The 15,487-nt window shown below is 32.7% G+C and overlaps 2 protein-coding genes across 2 annotated transcripts; one reads left to right on the top strand and one right to left on the bottom strand.

Annotated features, from left to right (window-relative positions):
* The first annotated feature begins 2,899 nt into the window (after nucleotides 1-2,899).
* Nucleotides 2,900-5,212, top strand: LOTGIDRAFT_204853 (hypothetical protein). The gene is made up of 7 exons (XM_009067910.1): nucleotides 2,900-3,021; nucleotides 3,259-3,378; nucleotides 3,556-3,690; nucleotides 3,852-3,930; nucleotides 4,115-4,232; nucleotides 4,607-4,721; nucleotides 4,926-5,212. Exons 1-7 carry the CDS (start codon nucleotides 2,909-2,911, stop codon nucleotides 5,185-5,187), a joined length of 942 nt encoding a protein of 313 aa, XP_009066158.1. The 5' UTR covers nucleotides 2,900-2,908; the 3' UTR covers nucleotides 5,188-5,212.
* Nucleotides 5,213-11,339: 6,127 nt separating this feature from the next.
* LOTGIDRAFT_236793 (hypothetical protein) lies at nucleotides 11,340-13,572 on the bottom strand. Its single transcript, XM_009067909.1, has 7 exons — nucleotides 13,375-13,572; nucleotides 13,122-13,205; nucleotides 12,866-12,948; nucleotides 12,519-12,590; nucleotides 12,358-12,415; nucleotides 11,950-12,072; nucleotides 11,340-11,750 (listed from the first exon to the last, which is right to left on the bottom strand). The coding sequence occupies exons 1-7, from the start codon at nucleotides 13,378-13,380 to the stop codon at nucleotides 11,688-11,690; spliced, it is 489 nt and encodes a 162-aa protein (XP_009066157.1). The 5' UTR covers nucleotides 13,381-13,572; the 3' UTR covers nucleotides 11,340-11,687.
* Between the last annotated feature and the right edge of the window lie 1,915 nt (nucleotides 13,573-15,487).

The raw sequence follows: 15,487 nt of genomic DNA, 5'->3' as shown, positions 1-15,487 counted from the left end.
ACAAATCAAGTGCCACCAATTGTAATGCAGTCTAAATGATTAATGGTAGATTATTTTATTCAATGCTTATGGGATCAAGGGTTTCAATTATAACTCGGACTACCATGGTAAGAGCAAGATGCAATTTTATTTTTGTTTCTGAATTAAAAGAAGCTTTTTATGAAATTTTTATAACTTGTTGCAATGAGTAATTTTTATGCATTTTGGACATATTTTGGGAAATGATGGCCTTATGGTAATTAAGTTGGCCTGAAAACAAGATTGTCCACAAAAGCAATGACCATGTCATTAAAGGGAATTGGTCGTCTAATTTATCATTTCACCAGTTGATAGACTTCTATTCAAGTTAACCATAGCCTATAAAAATGAAATTCTACTCTAAATTAAGACTATGGCTTGAAAATTTCAATAGATATTGACACAGTCATTATTTTTTATACAACCCCATATCATATTTGTCTTTTGAAAAGTGATACAGATGGTCCAATCAGCTGGTGAAGTAAATAATTAAATGACAAAATCTCTTTCATGCAGGTGTATTTATGTATAATTTAATGTATATAGAAAGAGAATTATGTATAATATGTGGACTATTTTTATGAAATTTCAGATGTGTCTGTTTTTAAATTTTATCAACTGAAATTCTCTTGAAAGTTGATTTTAATTTATACAGAAAACATTCAGGAAAATGTAGGCTGTGACAGATGTGTATAAATTTATTAGTTGAAACATCCCCTTTTAGTTTTTTTTAACTTTAAATGACAAAATTCTACTTTTTAAATGGCTTTTTGGAAGAGCATTAAATAGATTTTTTTTATCTTTTTTGAATTGACTAAAGCTCATCACATGCTGCTGATACATGTTTCAGATACACAATCCTCATCAGGACATCTAGTATTCAAAATAGAGGGTAACAGTTCTAAACATGGTGAAAAGTAAGCAAGCAAATGAGTTTGTGTTTTGAAATATTTAAACCCCATATACCTTTAGGGCCTATTTTATGATATTTTTGGTTGATTTCTTGTCGATTTTTAACTATCAGGGTTCGTATTTATTGTTAATTTATTTAGAACTTTATGGCATTTTGTGCTCAATCCAGCAAGTTGTAGTCGTCAATAGGAAGAATAGCGCTTGTGAGTTCAAATCTTGGTCATTTGTTCAGTGTATTATGGTAAAGCAAATATTTAATGACTTATTATTATATTAGGACTATTTCACAGCTGGTCTGTACTAGAATTATTTATTTATTAACTTAAAAAATTTCAAGACCTTTTGTGGTAAATTCTCAGTCAGAAGCAAAAAATCTTTAAGTTTCTGAAAGTAAACTTTGTTGTACCTAATTTTATTGTTATTTTCACCTTATTTATGTTTTTAATGTACATATCATTAGACAACCACTTTGATTCAGCAAGGGTTGGCGAGTCAGTAAAATAAAATCTAGCCTTTGATACAAGGAATTCAAATATTCCTGTTACTTAATTTGATTGGTGTTGGATTCAGTTCTCAACTAACAAAATTCTAGGATGGAATGATCGATGCTGCATGATGTTTCAGACATAAAATCCTCATCAGGAAAATAGTTTTGGAAATGGTGGCTAGAATTTTTATATAGATGTAACGTAAACTTCAAAAAAGCTCATTAGATACCTTTTTTTGAAAATTTATTTAAGTTTGCAAAAGAATTTTATTAAGTATATTTGTTAAAGTACTGGTAAATGGGTAAAATATAGAGGTTGTTAGAATTGATGATGGAGCAGAGATATTTATAAATATCTGTGTTTAACTGGACACTGTTGACTGTATGCAAGAATAAATGTACATTATAATATATTTTACAAAAACAAAGTACAAATGTTTAAATGATTCTATAAAATAAAATACTGAAAATGAATTATTGTTCTCCCTGCAGTGTTTTATGAGATAATGTCATTCAACTGAAAAAAAGAATCAAATGGGGAATGAAGTAGGGTCTAGCAGACAGGAATGGAGAAGGAAAGACTGGGGTGTGGTGCTATGGGTGAGTGAAGAAGAAGGGACAGGAGCTGGGGCTAAGTTATGAAGGGGGCAGGGGTTGTGGAGGTAGAGATGATATATTGGGAGTGATTAGAGAAGTGGATGAGACAGGTGGGGTTTGTGGAAATGAAGCAGATGAGAACGGGATTAGAAATGGGGTAAGACAAAGTAGAAGAGACTGGGAGAAAAGCCATGTGCCTATGTCAGGGCTAGGGTATTCTATTAACTTGAGAACTTATCATGGATCTGTTATTACCCTAACCGACTCGATACTGACAGAAACCAGTGATTAAAATAGGTTATAGATAATTTTTTTAAGTATTCTCAATGGTCAATAAATCAAAAATTTATACATGGTCTAAGGGACGTAACTCGATTTTAAATGATGGCGAATTAATTGTTGTTTGTAGCCTAACTGCTAATGCTGAGGCAAGTTGTACTATTGACTTGAATCAAGTCTGAAGGCTACTATGATGGTTAGCCTGGGGAGTTCATGATATTGTGACTCCTGACGAGACTCTATGATTATGTTTTTCAACTCAGGGTCACTTTTGGGGAGTCCATTAGTAAATAGTACGATATTTTCGAATACTGACATGATTTTGTTTGTCGAAAGATCATAGCTTATCCTATAGGCCTTAAAAGTCAATTAATGCAGTGCCAATGCTTATTATCTCCTAAATAAAATAAAGTCCCCCTGTAAATGAAGTAAAATGTCTTTAAAAGATTAGAAGTTCACCCCAAAAAAGCCAATTTCAAAGCCGCTTTCTACGCTTGTTTTAGGTCGCAAAATTTATTAACTTAAACGTGTTCTTTAGCCATTTTCAAAATTTTAAATCGAGTTACTTCCCTTTGATTATATGGCTCAGCTGATAAAAAGAAAATGGCAGCCCCCATGGAAGAAAAGATAGGTTCAGAAAAGAAACGAGTTTTATGTGTTGGTTGGACATGTGTGGATATTGTCACTGTGGTAGAGACATTTCCCGAGGAAGACACAGACGACACTGGGTAAGCAGCAGTGTTGTCAAGGTCAATGATCATTTATATTTTGTAAAAACGAAGTGTCAATAAAGCTGTCATTGCGAAACAGCGTAACAGTAACCAATGAAATTGGATTATGATTGCTCTCCGCCTGAATGATTCTCAGCTTTGTTTTGACCAACATGAAAAAGCTGCTGGCCGAACAGATGTCAGATTTGACAGATGTGATCTTTTATGTCTGTAAATTCCCCTTTTAAATTTCAGAATCATGGATTATTATTGGCAGAGAGGAGGAAATGCCTCCAATACAGCATCAGTATTATCAACATTGGGGAGGCCATGTGAATTGTTAACAGTTTTACCAAAAGATAGTTCAGAGTATCAGTAAGTGTAGCTTTATGTTAATGTTTACCTTAGAATACACCTGATCTACCCTTGTCAGTGATACAAGCCAGAAGGGCTGACATGGAAAGTGTCTTGTCCTTAAGAGAGGACCAAAAACAGAACTTGTGTGTTTCAGGATTATTTAGTCTTCGCATAACTAGGCCTTCTATTTTGCAGGTTTCTAAAGGATGATTTACAGAAATACAGTATTAATACAGACCACTGTGTATTAACAGAAGGCAAGGAGGTTCCTATAGCTACTGTTTTATTGTCCAGACATACTGGTTCTTCTACTGTATTATATACTCTCAAGTAAGTAGGCCTACAGTCTTTGTTGTTTCTCACAACCTGGTTTCATTGATGCAGGTTGGAGGGGCTGTCTTGTCAAAATTTCCTTCATTGTACACTGCATGGTATTGCCCATTTTGATAAGCACCAAGAAAATGGGTTATATTTTATTATAACTTTTACAGAGATTTGCCTGAATTGAAAGAAGAAGATTTTACAGATATTTTACAAAACTTACATCAATATTGCTGGATCCATTTTGAAGTGAGTTCTTTTATAGTTTCCTTTGTTTCTAGAATTTTGGTCAAGCTTGACAGAAAAACAGATTTTCAAATTCCCTTCTATACGACAATGAATGAAAAAGCTCAATGTGTTTCCAAAATCTGCAGAAATTTTAAAAAATCTCCCCAGCTTGCCCTTTACATAAGTTTTTATTTGATATTTTTAGGGTCGTCCCAATGTAGAATGTATAATAATGGTTTTAGATAGAATACAGAAGTTAGAAAGCAAACACAATATAGTGACTTCAGTAGGCTTAGATAACCCTGATCACATCACAAATATAGGTAAGATATTTAGACTGCCTTAGAAATGAAGTGGAATTTTAATAATATGCTGCTTTTCTGCTTATATATTGGTATAATAAAGACTGCCAACAATGGGAAACATTTTGCCAGAACGATGGCATAGGTCTACCCTATTTCCATTCAGAACTTTTAGGGAATGCAACATTCTATTCAAAGAGAATTTCTGTTTGAGGCCCTCATACCTGTATCATTGACAGGGGGAAAAATCCAAAGGTTTGTCTTGACCTACCAGATCAAACCCAGGTCCTTCAGGTGTTATACAATGTTAACAAAAATATGATATATCCGTGTACAATGGGATAACTTGAATACAATTCTTGTTAGTTTGAAGCTGGTGTTTGTATATTTTTCAGAAGGCCTGGTAAATAAAGTAGACTATTTATTTATAAGTAAATATTATGCCACAAAGAATGGTTTTAAAGATAAAAATTCTACTGTACAGCATTTTTCCACCTTAGTCAAAAAAGAGTAAGTATAATTTCTAATCATTTAAATGAAATGGAGTTTTACACCCCTCTTTTCTGAATGTAAATGAAGATATGCTATGCCTTGCAGTGTACATCAGGGTAAATTTTGTGTTAATTTGTTTCAAATTGAAATATCTGCGTCCTATAAAACATATCACCTTTTTTCCATCCGACATTTTTCAAGAATCCTTCTGAATTCTTTTAGTGCAACTGTGATATGTAAATGGGGCAATGAAGGCGCTGCAGCAAAGCGTGATGGGAATGATATCTTAGACGTCACTGGTGAAAAAATTGATAACTCTAAAATTGTGGACTCACTTGGTGTGGGAGATACCTTCGTCGCAGCTTTTATAGACTCCATATTAGAGAGCAAAAGTCTTCAGCAGAGTTTGGCGTCTGCTAATTTTATTGCCGCCAAAAAACTCACCATAAAAGGATACAGTGGGGTAGCTAACTTTAAATCTTGAAATTAAATAACCGTTTTTAATTTTTTATTTTTTATTTGTGTTCCACTTTTCAAACCCCCCACCTCCCTTCCCTGAAATGCAATTGTACCCCCACTTCATTTGCAAGAAAAAAATGTGTCTGAATGGAGCAAATCAATTCAAATTTACCTCATACCCTGGCAGGCTTGTGCCTATGAGCTTCAGCATTGAATTCTCAATCCTGGCAGTAGTCCCACAGTTCCAGGAGGCTAGCGCCGCTACTGTCAGTCAATCAGGGACCTTGTAATGACACTGAAATCACCATATAGATTATAATCAAGGGCCAGTAAAAAAAACCTCTTTATATAATATTTATTTAAAACAATTGAAAATTAAATTATTTGCTTAGTATGATTCCACAAAAATAGTTACATGTATGCAAAAGATAATTATGAATTCGAGGAAAGATTATGAAAATTTTTATCACACTTTTAATGCACCATTTAATTAGTAAAATTGCAGTAAGAATTTAAGAGGCATTGAATTTGTTGCTGGCAAAGTTTAAAAACACCATCACAATTGGTAATACAAACAGCACCCAGATATTTATCACAATTATAAATATGATCATTATATTTAATCACGAACTATAAGCATGATCACGATTCGATAAGACAAACAATATTTTGAATTAGAAATTGACCAAAGCAATCTTTTTTTAGATATAGTTTTTAGTATAGTTTTAAATAAATAACAATTTCCTCTAGAATTTTTATCACAAATTATAAGGATGATCACGATATAATAAGACAAACAAAAATTGAAGAAAACCAAGCACTTTTTTAACATCACCGGGCTAAATTCATCAACAAATCAATAAATATTATATATTATACTAAACCTAAAAAAATTGCTATGTAATTATATTGGGTAATTAATGAAAAAATATGATTTGTGTGTGGGAAAAACTTAAAAACAATATAGTTCTTTGATGAAAACTTATATAGTTCCTCATTGAAAAATTAAATAGTTCTTCAATAAATTATATAGTTCTTGAATGAAAAATTAAATAGTTCTTGGATGAAACTTTATATAGTTCTTCATTGAAAAATTATATAGTTCTTGAATTCAAAATTAAATAGTTCTTGGATGAAACTTTATATAGTTCTTCACTGAAAAATTATATAGTTCTTGGATGAAAAATTATATAGTGCTTCAATGAAAAATTATATAGTTCTTCATTGAAAGATTATGATTTGCTAGTGGGAAATCATTTTTACAAAATATATTCTAACATTATGACTATGGAATGGAAAAAAGGCATCTTTGGCATTCAATGATTTTGAAACATGTTGTTGTCTTGCATTATTTGGCATAAAATTTGCATAAAATGTGGAAATGGGACTGCTATTGAATGACATGTCCCTCTTGAGGCATCACACAAAATTAAAAACTTTCTAACTTTTCTGACACATTTCAATTATAAAGTTATTATAGAAATACAACTTGGATTTTCACAAATGTCATATTAATCCAAATCCATAACTTGGACCATTCCAAATTAAAAACGCAAGATTTGCAAGGCATACAATAATGTTTGGATAAAATGTAGTCGCGAAACCGAAAGCACGGTCCAAGTACGATTTATGATAACCAATCCAGAATGTAATGCGTCCAATCACAAACAAGAACACTAAAATTGGAATGAGGCGAATTTGAGACGATGTTAAAAAGGTACATAGTATGAATTGTCCAATCACGTTTAAGAATAATTGTTCGACAGTGTTCGAGACGTAGTGAACATCGATTGTCACATGATGTTCTCCATTGCCTTTGATTGGATCAATGGCGGTTGTTTGCAGACGCGTATTGGCTACTTTGCCAATCCCAGCTGCAAGTGTCAGCAAAGAAAATGTCTGCCACCTCATAGTATATATAATACGGTCAAACACTGTTGGTAATTTTGGTGGTTTATACGGTATTAAAAAATACCCCACTACTACTGTACTGGTCATAAACAAACAGGCCTTGGCAACAAGGGAAATAACTCTATCCCTTTCAAGTTGACGGGATTTCGGCATTTTGACATCTGTTGGTTCCCCCTAAATCATAGCTGAAAAGAAATGGAAAATTGTTGATTTTTATATGAAATCGTGCGAGGATACAGCACTGGTTTTTCAAAAAGAACATAGTGTGTTCTCCATATCAAAGTGATGCTCCTTTGTCCTCTTATGATCCTTGTGATGATGTGCTCCATTTTTGAACATCTAAAATCATATACAATATCCAAAAGAATACGTTGTGTTCTCAATATCATATGTTTCAGTTCCTATTTTTGAACATCTGAAAAAATGGACATGGTGGGTAACAGTAACTTAGTGATGTTCTGGAATTGTCTAATGTTCTTTTGGTTATAGCTGAACATATTGTACTCTAGTGTACCATTGCTATAATCATAATGTATTCTGTACAGCTGTTTCAGTCGACAGTTATGAGTAAAAATAATAATTCACAATATTTTCATCAACTTGATCACGCTATATAAAACTAAATCAATAATTTGTATTATATTTTTTGCTTAAAGTTGCCATGAATTTATAAGAGACCTTACAGTGGCGTAATGAGGGGGGACCATGGTGCCCCTTCAGACCAGAAAAAATGAAACACTTATTCTAATTTCACTGCCAAAATTCTCTGTCTTTTTTTAATTAGAAAATTTTCCATGATCCCCTAACATTACTAGTTAGGTTAATTCCAGCTATCTGTAGCCTTTTACAGAATAAAAATGTGATGTGTTTCTCTACAATTTAATTAAAATAAACCTGTCTGTCTTGTCTAGTCCTATTTGAATAACATATTGTCAATTTTCAAAATTGAAATCTGACATATGGTTCTTTTACAATGTAATAAATATAATATCTTGTCTAGTCCTATAGATAACATATTAATCATTATATATAGAAACACATTCATTTAAAATTAAATAAGATTTTAAGATAGCTTATTTATGCAGCGTATACAAATATGTGTTAAGCAAACATTAGCAGATTTAAGGCTATTTATGGATTTATATACATTAAAAATTTATTATGTTATTTTCGAATACAGTTTTGGAAAACCCATGATTTAAGGTTACAATTTAATAAGAGACACAGTTTTACCAACTGATAGAGGCAGATTTCAGCCATCCATATCACTTTTCAGGAGTCAAATTCATGTGATTCTCACACTATTCAATAGAAACTAACCAACATTTAGACTGTTGTCAGGTTGTTATTAAAATTCCCATATACAGCTATTATCACAGGGTAACTGGATGCCAGACTTTAATTTTGAAAAGTGTTACAGATAGCTAAAATTGAGCTTTATTAACTTAATAGATAGCAATTTAATCTGTTTAAAGTTGACTTACTTTAGTTTTCTGAATGAAACAGTTCATGCTTGAATGAAGAACTAAAGCCAAATTTAGGATAGTTACCCAATTATAATAGTTCTTAATTGAAATTTTTATAAATATTTTAATTTAAAAGTTTGAAATGGAGATATCAAGATCGTGGAGCGTGTAACTCTGAGTGGTTTCTTATTTCTGGTTTTACTTTAATACAATATTTTCTAATTTAAAATGAGTAGGCTGATCAAATATGGACTTTGAACGCAATTTATAGGTTTGAAATAAGTTTTCTAATCTTTTGTATGTGGGACAAGATTCTGATTTTCTTTTCCAAGAAAACCTGATCGTGTTATCGGTTGAGTTGTCACCATATTTTTAATGAAAAGTTGATATTTTTATTTAGTATTTGCATTGGTTAGTGTTTAAAGTGCATTTCTATAAAATGTCAAGTATTTAGAAATGTGTTCCTTTAAAAATAGTTTCATCCTGGTTCATAAGATAAAAATAAGCATCGGAGTATGACAAAATTTTGGGGAAACCCAACTTAAATAAAACATATATCAAGGATGAAATAAAAAGGTTTTTTACACTGAAATTTCTCCATTTTCCATCTTTAAAAATAGTTAAATCCTGCTTCATAAGACGAATAATAAGCATCGGAAAATGAACAAATTTTGGGGAAACCTAACTTTAATATACATATCTATATTGACAAAGTGTGTGAATATTCCCTGAAAATTAGCTTTTTCTATTTAACATTTTTGTTTGACTCCAGTAATTAAGGATATTTTAGCAGTTTCAAAATTTTGGGGAACTAAGAGCTTTTCCAGTTTTTAAGGGTCATTTTGGACAATCCAAAATCATAACTTGGAAAAAAAGGGTTTAGAAATTAGGTTTGACCGATTATGATAAAGTTCTAAGTTAGTGAATTTGTATGAAAGATAAAGAGGCACAAATAGGACACCTTCTTCAAGGTGATCTTTCGAATTTGGCACCAAAACAAATTCTCTCATAAATACCATTTCTTACTTATGTTCTTAATCATTGAAAATATGTTCGTAATGTTCTTTACTTATTCAATTTAAGGCAATCAGAGCATTTTTTTTGCAAACAATTTGGTAAATAGAACATATAATACAAAAAAGATTATATTTTTAGTTGGCAATATTGTAACTTATAGTTAAAAACTAACTGAAAATTTTGCATGTATTAATATAAGTAATATGCGAATGGAAGACCTCACTGCAGAGTGAAATCAGGTTACAAAGTTGTTCTTAAGACTTGTATATTAGTGACAAATGTGTCAAAGTTGAATAGCTTTAGTAACATATGTCATAATGTGTCAGTGCTCTTTTAGCATTTGGTGCTTCAAAAGCATAAGTCAGTGTTGTCATGACAACTGAAAATTTGGAAATATTCGGTACTTGCCTTGCCAAGAATATGTGAATCCTCTACAGCCACTGTGAAGGCCCATAAACTTCACTATAACAAAATAGTCCATTGAATATATACAATTACAACATATATACCACCTCTTTTAAAACTGGCATTTCATTGGTCAAAAATTATGGCACAGATTTATGCGTAGGTCACAGGTCAGATACTCATTAATCACTAGTATAAAATACTATATACATATCTTCACAATATTATTATTTACTGGGAGTTATGACTCGTATACCATACTTAATAATGCATTTGATTGGCTATATGTTCATATATCACAATAATGAAGTGTTCTGATTGGTTTAAAACTGTGGTATATGGAGATATTTAGGTCAGATATAAATATACCTATCTGATGTTTGAGATATTAACTAAAAGAAGTTGTTTAGTCATGGCCTTCATCAGCTGACTATTTGTACTTGTTCAGTTCTCTTGCCGGCTTGTGATACTTTGAAGGGACTGACCCAGATATTTTAGCAAAGTTTTGTTTCCATATGAGACAAAACTGGTTTGCTGCTTCTAAATGACTTAGTTCAAATATTTTAGTCTATCTGTGAATTTAGATTTAGTCATTATTTGATAAAACTGCTTTAAAGGAAGTTTTACGGCTTTTTTGTGTGTGTTAACTCTTAAAATCTTTCTTAGATTCTCCATTCTCATCTGTGGATTCTTTAATTCTAGAAAAACTTTTGGTGTCAAAATTGCAAATTCCATTTGACTTCAAACAATCCCTTTACAGGCCTTAACCCTAATCTAGTGGTTGAAAGATATGTTAATATTGGAGATTGAGCAATCTATCTCTCCACTGATAACCTTCTTTTTTTTTCTGACAAGCTATTGAGTACTTTCTTTTGTCTTGAGTATATAAATCAGTGAATTTTTTAAGTTTATTTATGATGGAATTCATTATTTTTTCATGAGACCCAACAGAATTAATTATTTATAATAGAAAAGAGAGTTCATCTTTATCGATTAAGAATGAAATTCATTATGGCACATGATGATAAATTTATTCCCAGGGAAACTCATAGATTTAAAATGGAATTCATTATTGCACATGACAATAAATTCATCCACAGGGAATTTCATTATGGTTTTAAATGGAATTGATTATGGCACACAATAATAATTTCATTCAGAGGGAATTTCATTATGGCACATGATCATCAATTCATTCACAGGGAATTTCATTATGGTTTAAAATGGAGTTCATTATTGCACATGGCAATAAATTCATTCACAGGTGAATTCATTATATTGTTTGAAGATTATTATCAAAGTTATCAAGGGTTTTGTGACAGATAGTGACAGTGGGATTGAAAGCCTTTGATATCAGAGATAACAAGTGATAAAAACTAATTTTTTATGATAATTTATTAGTGTAAATATATATAGCATACATAAAATATCCCAAGGGGTTCTCGTATACAATATTGTACGGTAAAATCTTCTTAAAATTCTTAAACCAGGTTTTTCCATTTCTGTTCATAATTCTGGTTTCTATTTCATTCAACACTGTCCAAAAAAAAGATTCACACACACATTCTTAACGATTCCTATAAAAGATTCCTCAGTATCCGAGAAGATGATCAGTAAATACACTTTTTATCACAGTATCGAATGAGGCAATTTATCCTCGTTTTTAAAGTATAGTGATGTGAAATGTTTTGTGCGAAACATGTCTATTACTTGTGATCACAAAGTGTCAATGGATTCTATTGGTTATTAATCCTTTCGTGTCCTCCAATAAAATTTCAACTCTTTCCATCTACAAAACAAAATAAATTCAAATTAGTTTTAGATTTTCATTGGTTAAATGCCATTTTTGGCATGTTTACACTTGCTGGACACCTGACACTTCTAATTGTTGAAAAGCGATACAGATAGCTGTAATTAAGCTCTCTCAGTTGCTGACAATCCCTTTAATTGTCCAACCAGTGGAAAGTTTTATGAAAAAATAAACCTACATCTAGCTTGTCCATCTTGTTCTTCCTGCTTTTAGTATCAGGATATGGTGGCACGAGAGCTTGAAGTCGAACAGCTTTCAGAGCACTGGGTTGACAGGCTATCAAATGGCTGACTTCTTGAGCCTGAAAAACAGAACAGTGGCACACTAGAGAATTAAAGCATACAAATTGATCTCCTCCAAGTTGGGCTGACATGTGTCTCTGATATAAAATCCTCATCAGGACAACTGGTTTGGAAATAGGACTTGTTACGGGTCTCTTATTTAGCTATGATAATGCGTTCTTTACTGTAATATCAATTACATTTCATCTGTTGGGGTAGTTTTGGGTGCAGGTGCCAGTCATATCTGGCTTAATCTCTGAACTGTTTGGCTACATAATAGTTGTATTCTATAAAACAAAACTTACTCTGTTGGCTTGATATCTTAATCTCATAATTCTTAATCTATTTCTGGCTTCTGCTGCCCTGAAACACACCAAAGTTAAAATCAAACAAGAGTACCGGTATCATGAATTTCTTGTCCAAAGTGTCTCCAGTGACATTTCTGGTGTATTTATAAAAGACTTACTTTAATTGTCCTATTAATTTTGCATGTTTCTCTTTTTCCATTAATTCATCTTCTTTAGGAGGTGCATTTTTTCTGAAAGAAAGAAAAAAAAAAAAACAGATTATTCCTTCAATTAAAATGAAACCCAGTAATTCTGTCTACCAACTGGACTAAAAGATAAGATTGGATTCCTGTATTAGCTTTTACCCTATTACAGCTGGGTCATCTGGAATAATCAGGATCTTTTATACCACTTGGCCCGTGACAAAAATTATGGTTTTGAAATCGTTCCTGTACCCATTTACAGCTGGACATCAAGAAAATAATGCCGATAAATGTAACATAAAAAAATAAGAAAAAAGTCTTACAATTCTTGCTCTTTCCGTAATTCTATCAATCTTTTTTTGCACTGTAACTGAGTTTCTTGGATAGTTTTTGATGGTTCCTCATACTGAAATGCATAAAAAGGTATAAATAGAGCTTAATGATCTTAGAACTAAGAAAACTAAGTCTTAGCTTCTTGTGCAATTGGCCTTCTTTGACCACACAGAACATGTAGTTCAAAACAATTTTTAGTATGGCAACTAATGAAAATATGAAATATTGTGAAAAAAAATTGCTTACAGCTAAATAGCGGCTTTTTTCTTGTGGAGTCAGTTTCTTCCATTCACTTGAGGAGTATTTTTTCCTTCCCTTTATTTCTGTTTCCTACAAGATTAAAACAGATTTATAAATCCTTATTTTGGACTAAAGCAATATGGGTGATGATTCCAGATGCAGAGGCACACAAAATTTTAGAAAATAAAATGGTTTTGATGCACTCGAACACATGGGAAATGGAGATTTTCACAAGGATAGGGAATCTTTTTTTTCTTACCGCCATTATTTGACCTTTCCTTTATCTTGTGGTGCCCCGTTTCATCAACCAAAACTTCGTCAACTCATCCAATAGAGCCACAAGGTTACTTTTAATCCGATGTTTACATTATTGATGAGAAATGGCAGCCATATTGTTAGGTTTCCATGTCGATCCTCCAACACTGAAGAGCTCTGTAGGAAGGGACGTAACTCTTTTACAGTACGACCACTTATAAATAACCAAATAAATGAATTCTTGGTATACTTTAGATAATATAAATGTTTTATAATTATACGTTTTATTCCAAGGGAGGGAATTTCTCTTAAATTTATTTTGTTGACCATTGAAACTGCTTATGAATTTTATTTAAAACCTGATTTAGTCGTTAAAGTCAGACAGTTTCTGATTGCCTTAATACCAATAGTAAGACTTCGATGTACTGTAAATCGAAGCATTGCACGGGGTACAATAAGTACCTCTCAATATAAGAGAACACCCCGGTGACCCTCTCTTTGACCTCCTCAATTTCCAACTCACTTCAGTGACGTGTTATTATGTGGTAGACTAGAAGGTACTGCTGTCTAATGTGGTACGACCCATTAATCTAACCCACTGGCAGTACCCTTCATCAAACTCCCTGTCTGTCTGTAATCTTTCCACCCCTATCTCTTCTTCCTTTCTTCCCACCTCTCTCTATACTACCACTATAACTTCCAATTCTTCTTCCATAAAGTTTCATTCCATGTCTCTTCACTTCATTCTCTCTTGACTCTGGATTTTCACTCCCTGACAGACTTCCTTTCCTGTATGTATTCTTGTTATCAAAATTGTATAAGCAGGAAATGCTCGGTCTAGAAATAGCCGGATCAATTGTATCTTACTTTACAATATTATTATTTTAGACAGTTTGAATTGCTACCTAATTTTTATGAAACGCGAACCAAAATTTAATTTATGTTGAGAAGATTCGCTGAGAAATATTTAAAGTGCGTATACTACAAGTCCACGAAGACCGTGTGTTGCAAGCTAGAATTTCGGTTAGGCTTAACTTTTGTTACTTTTCAAAGTCACATAAGCTCGTTTGTTGACTAAAAAAAATGCATTAGGCAGATTCGAACACATAACCTCCAGGTTGACGAGTTAGTGCGGAACCCTCTGGACCACCAGGACTTATTGTCAGGTAATGTTTCGGGATAGTTTAACTTCTTTATTTTCAAAGCTACTTTAGCCAGAAAGCTCGTTTGTAAACTAAGAATGGTAGAATTAACAGTGCTTGATTTCGATAAATTAAAAAAAAAGCTTCAGTGGGATTCGAACACACTACCTCCTGCTTGCCGAGTCAGCGCGGTGTCCACTGGACCACCAGGACTTAGTGTTTATGTCATGTAATGTTTGGGGTAGGGTTCACTTCTTTATTTTCAAAGCCACATAAGCCATAAAACTCGTTTCTTGGCCAAAAATGATAAAATTAACAGTGCATGCATTCGCAAAATTAAAAAAAATCCGCTTCAGCGGGATTCGAACAGCCGACCTTCTGGTTGTCGTGCCAGTGCGGAACCCACTGGACCACCAGTATTTACCGTTAGTGTCAAGTAATGTTTGGGGTAGGGTTCACTTCTTTCTTTTCAAAGCCACATAAGCCATAAAACTCGTTTCTTGACGAAAAATGATAGAATACATAATGTTTGACTTCGCAAAATAAAAAAAAATCTTCAGTGAGATTCGAACACATAACCTTTTATTTAGCGCGCTACTGCTGAATCCACTGGACCACAGGATCTTCCATTGATATTAGGTAATGTTTTGGGTAGGGTTAACTTCTTTCTTTCAAGCCACACAAGCAAGAAAACTCGTTTGTTAACAAAAACTGATGGAATAGACTATAAAAAATATTAATAGTTTCAACGGGATTCGTCTGGAAAAAATAAGGCCATGGTCATTTAGGTTTTTGTGTAGCTAGGGTTGGGGTAGGGAAGACGTCTTTCTTTCCAAAGCCACTTGGACTAGATCGGATATAAGTCAAAACGTGTCAATCAAATATGTCAAAACATGTCCATCAAATAAGTTAAAACATGTCAATCAAATAGGCCAAAACCTGTCAATCAAATAAGTCAAAACAATTATGTCAATG

The sequence above is a fragment of the Lottia gigantea genome (assembly GCF_000327385.1).
Source record: "Lottia gigantea unplaced genomic scaffold LOTGIsca_87, whole genome shotgun sequence".
In the NCBI taxonomy this organism is placed as follows: Eukaryota; Metazoa; Mollusca; class Gastropoda; family Lottiidae; genus Lottia; species Lottia gigantea.
This window is presented reverse-complemented; position numbering and strand designations above follow the sequence as displayed.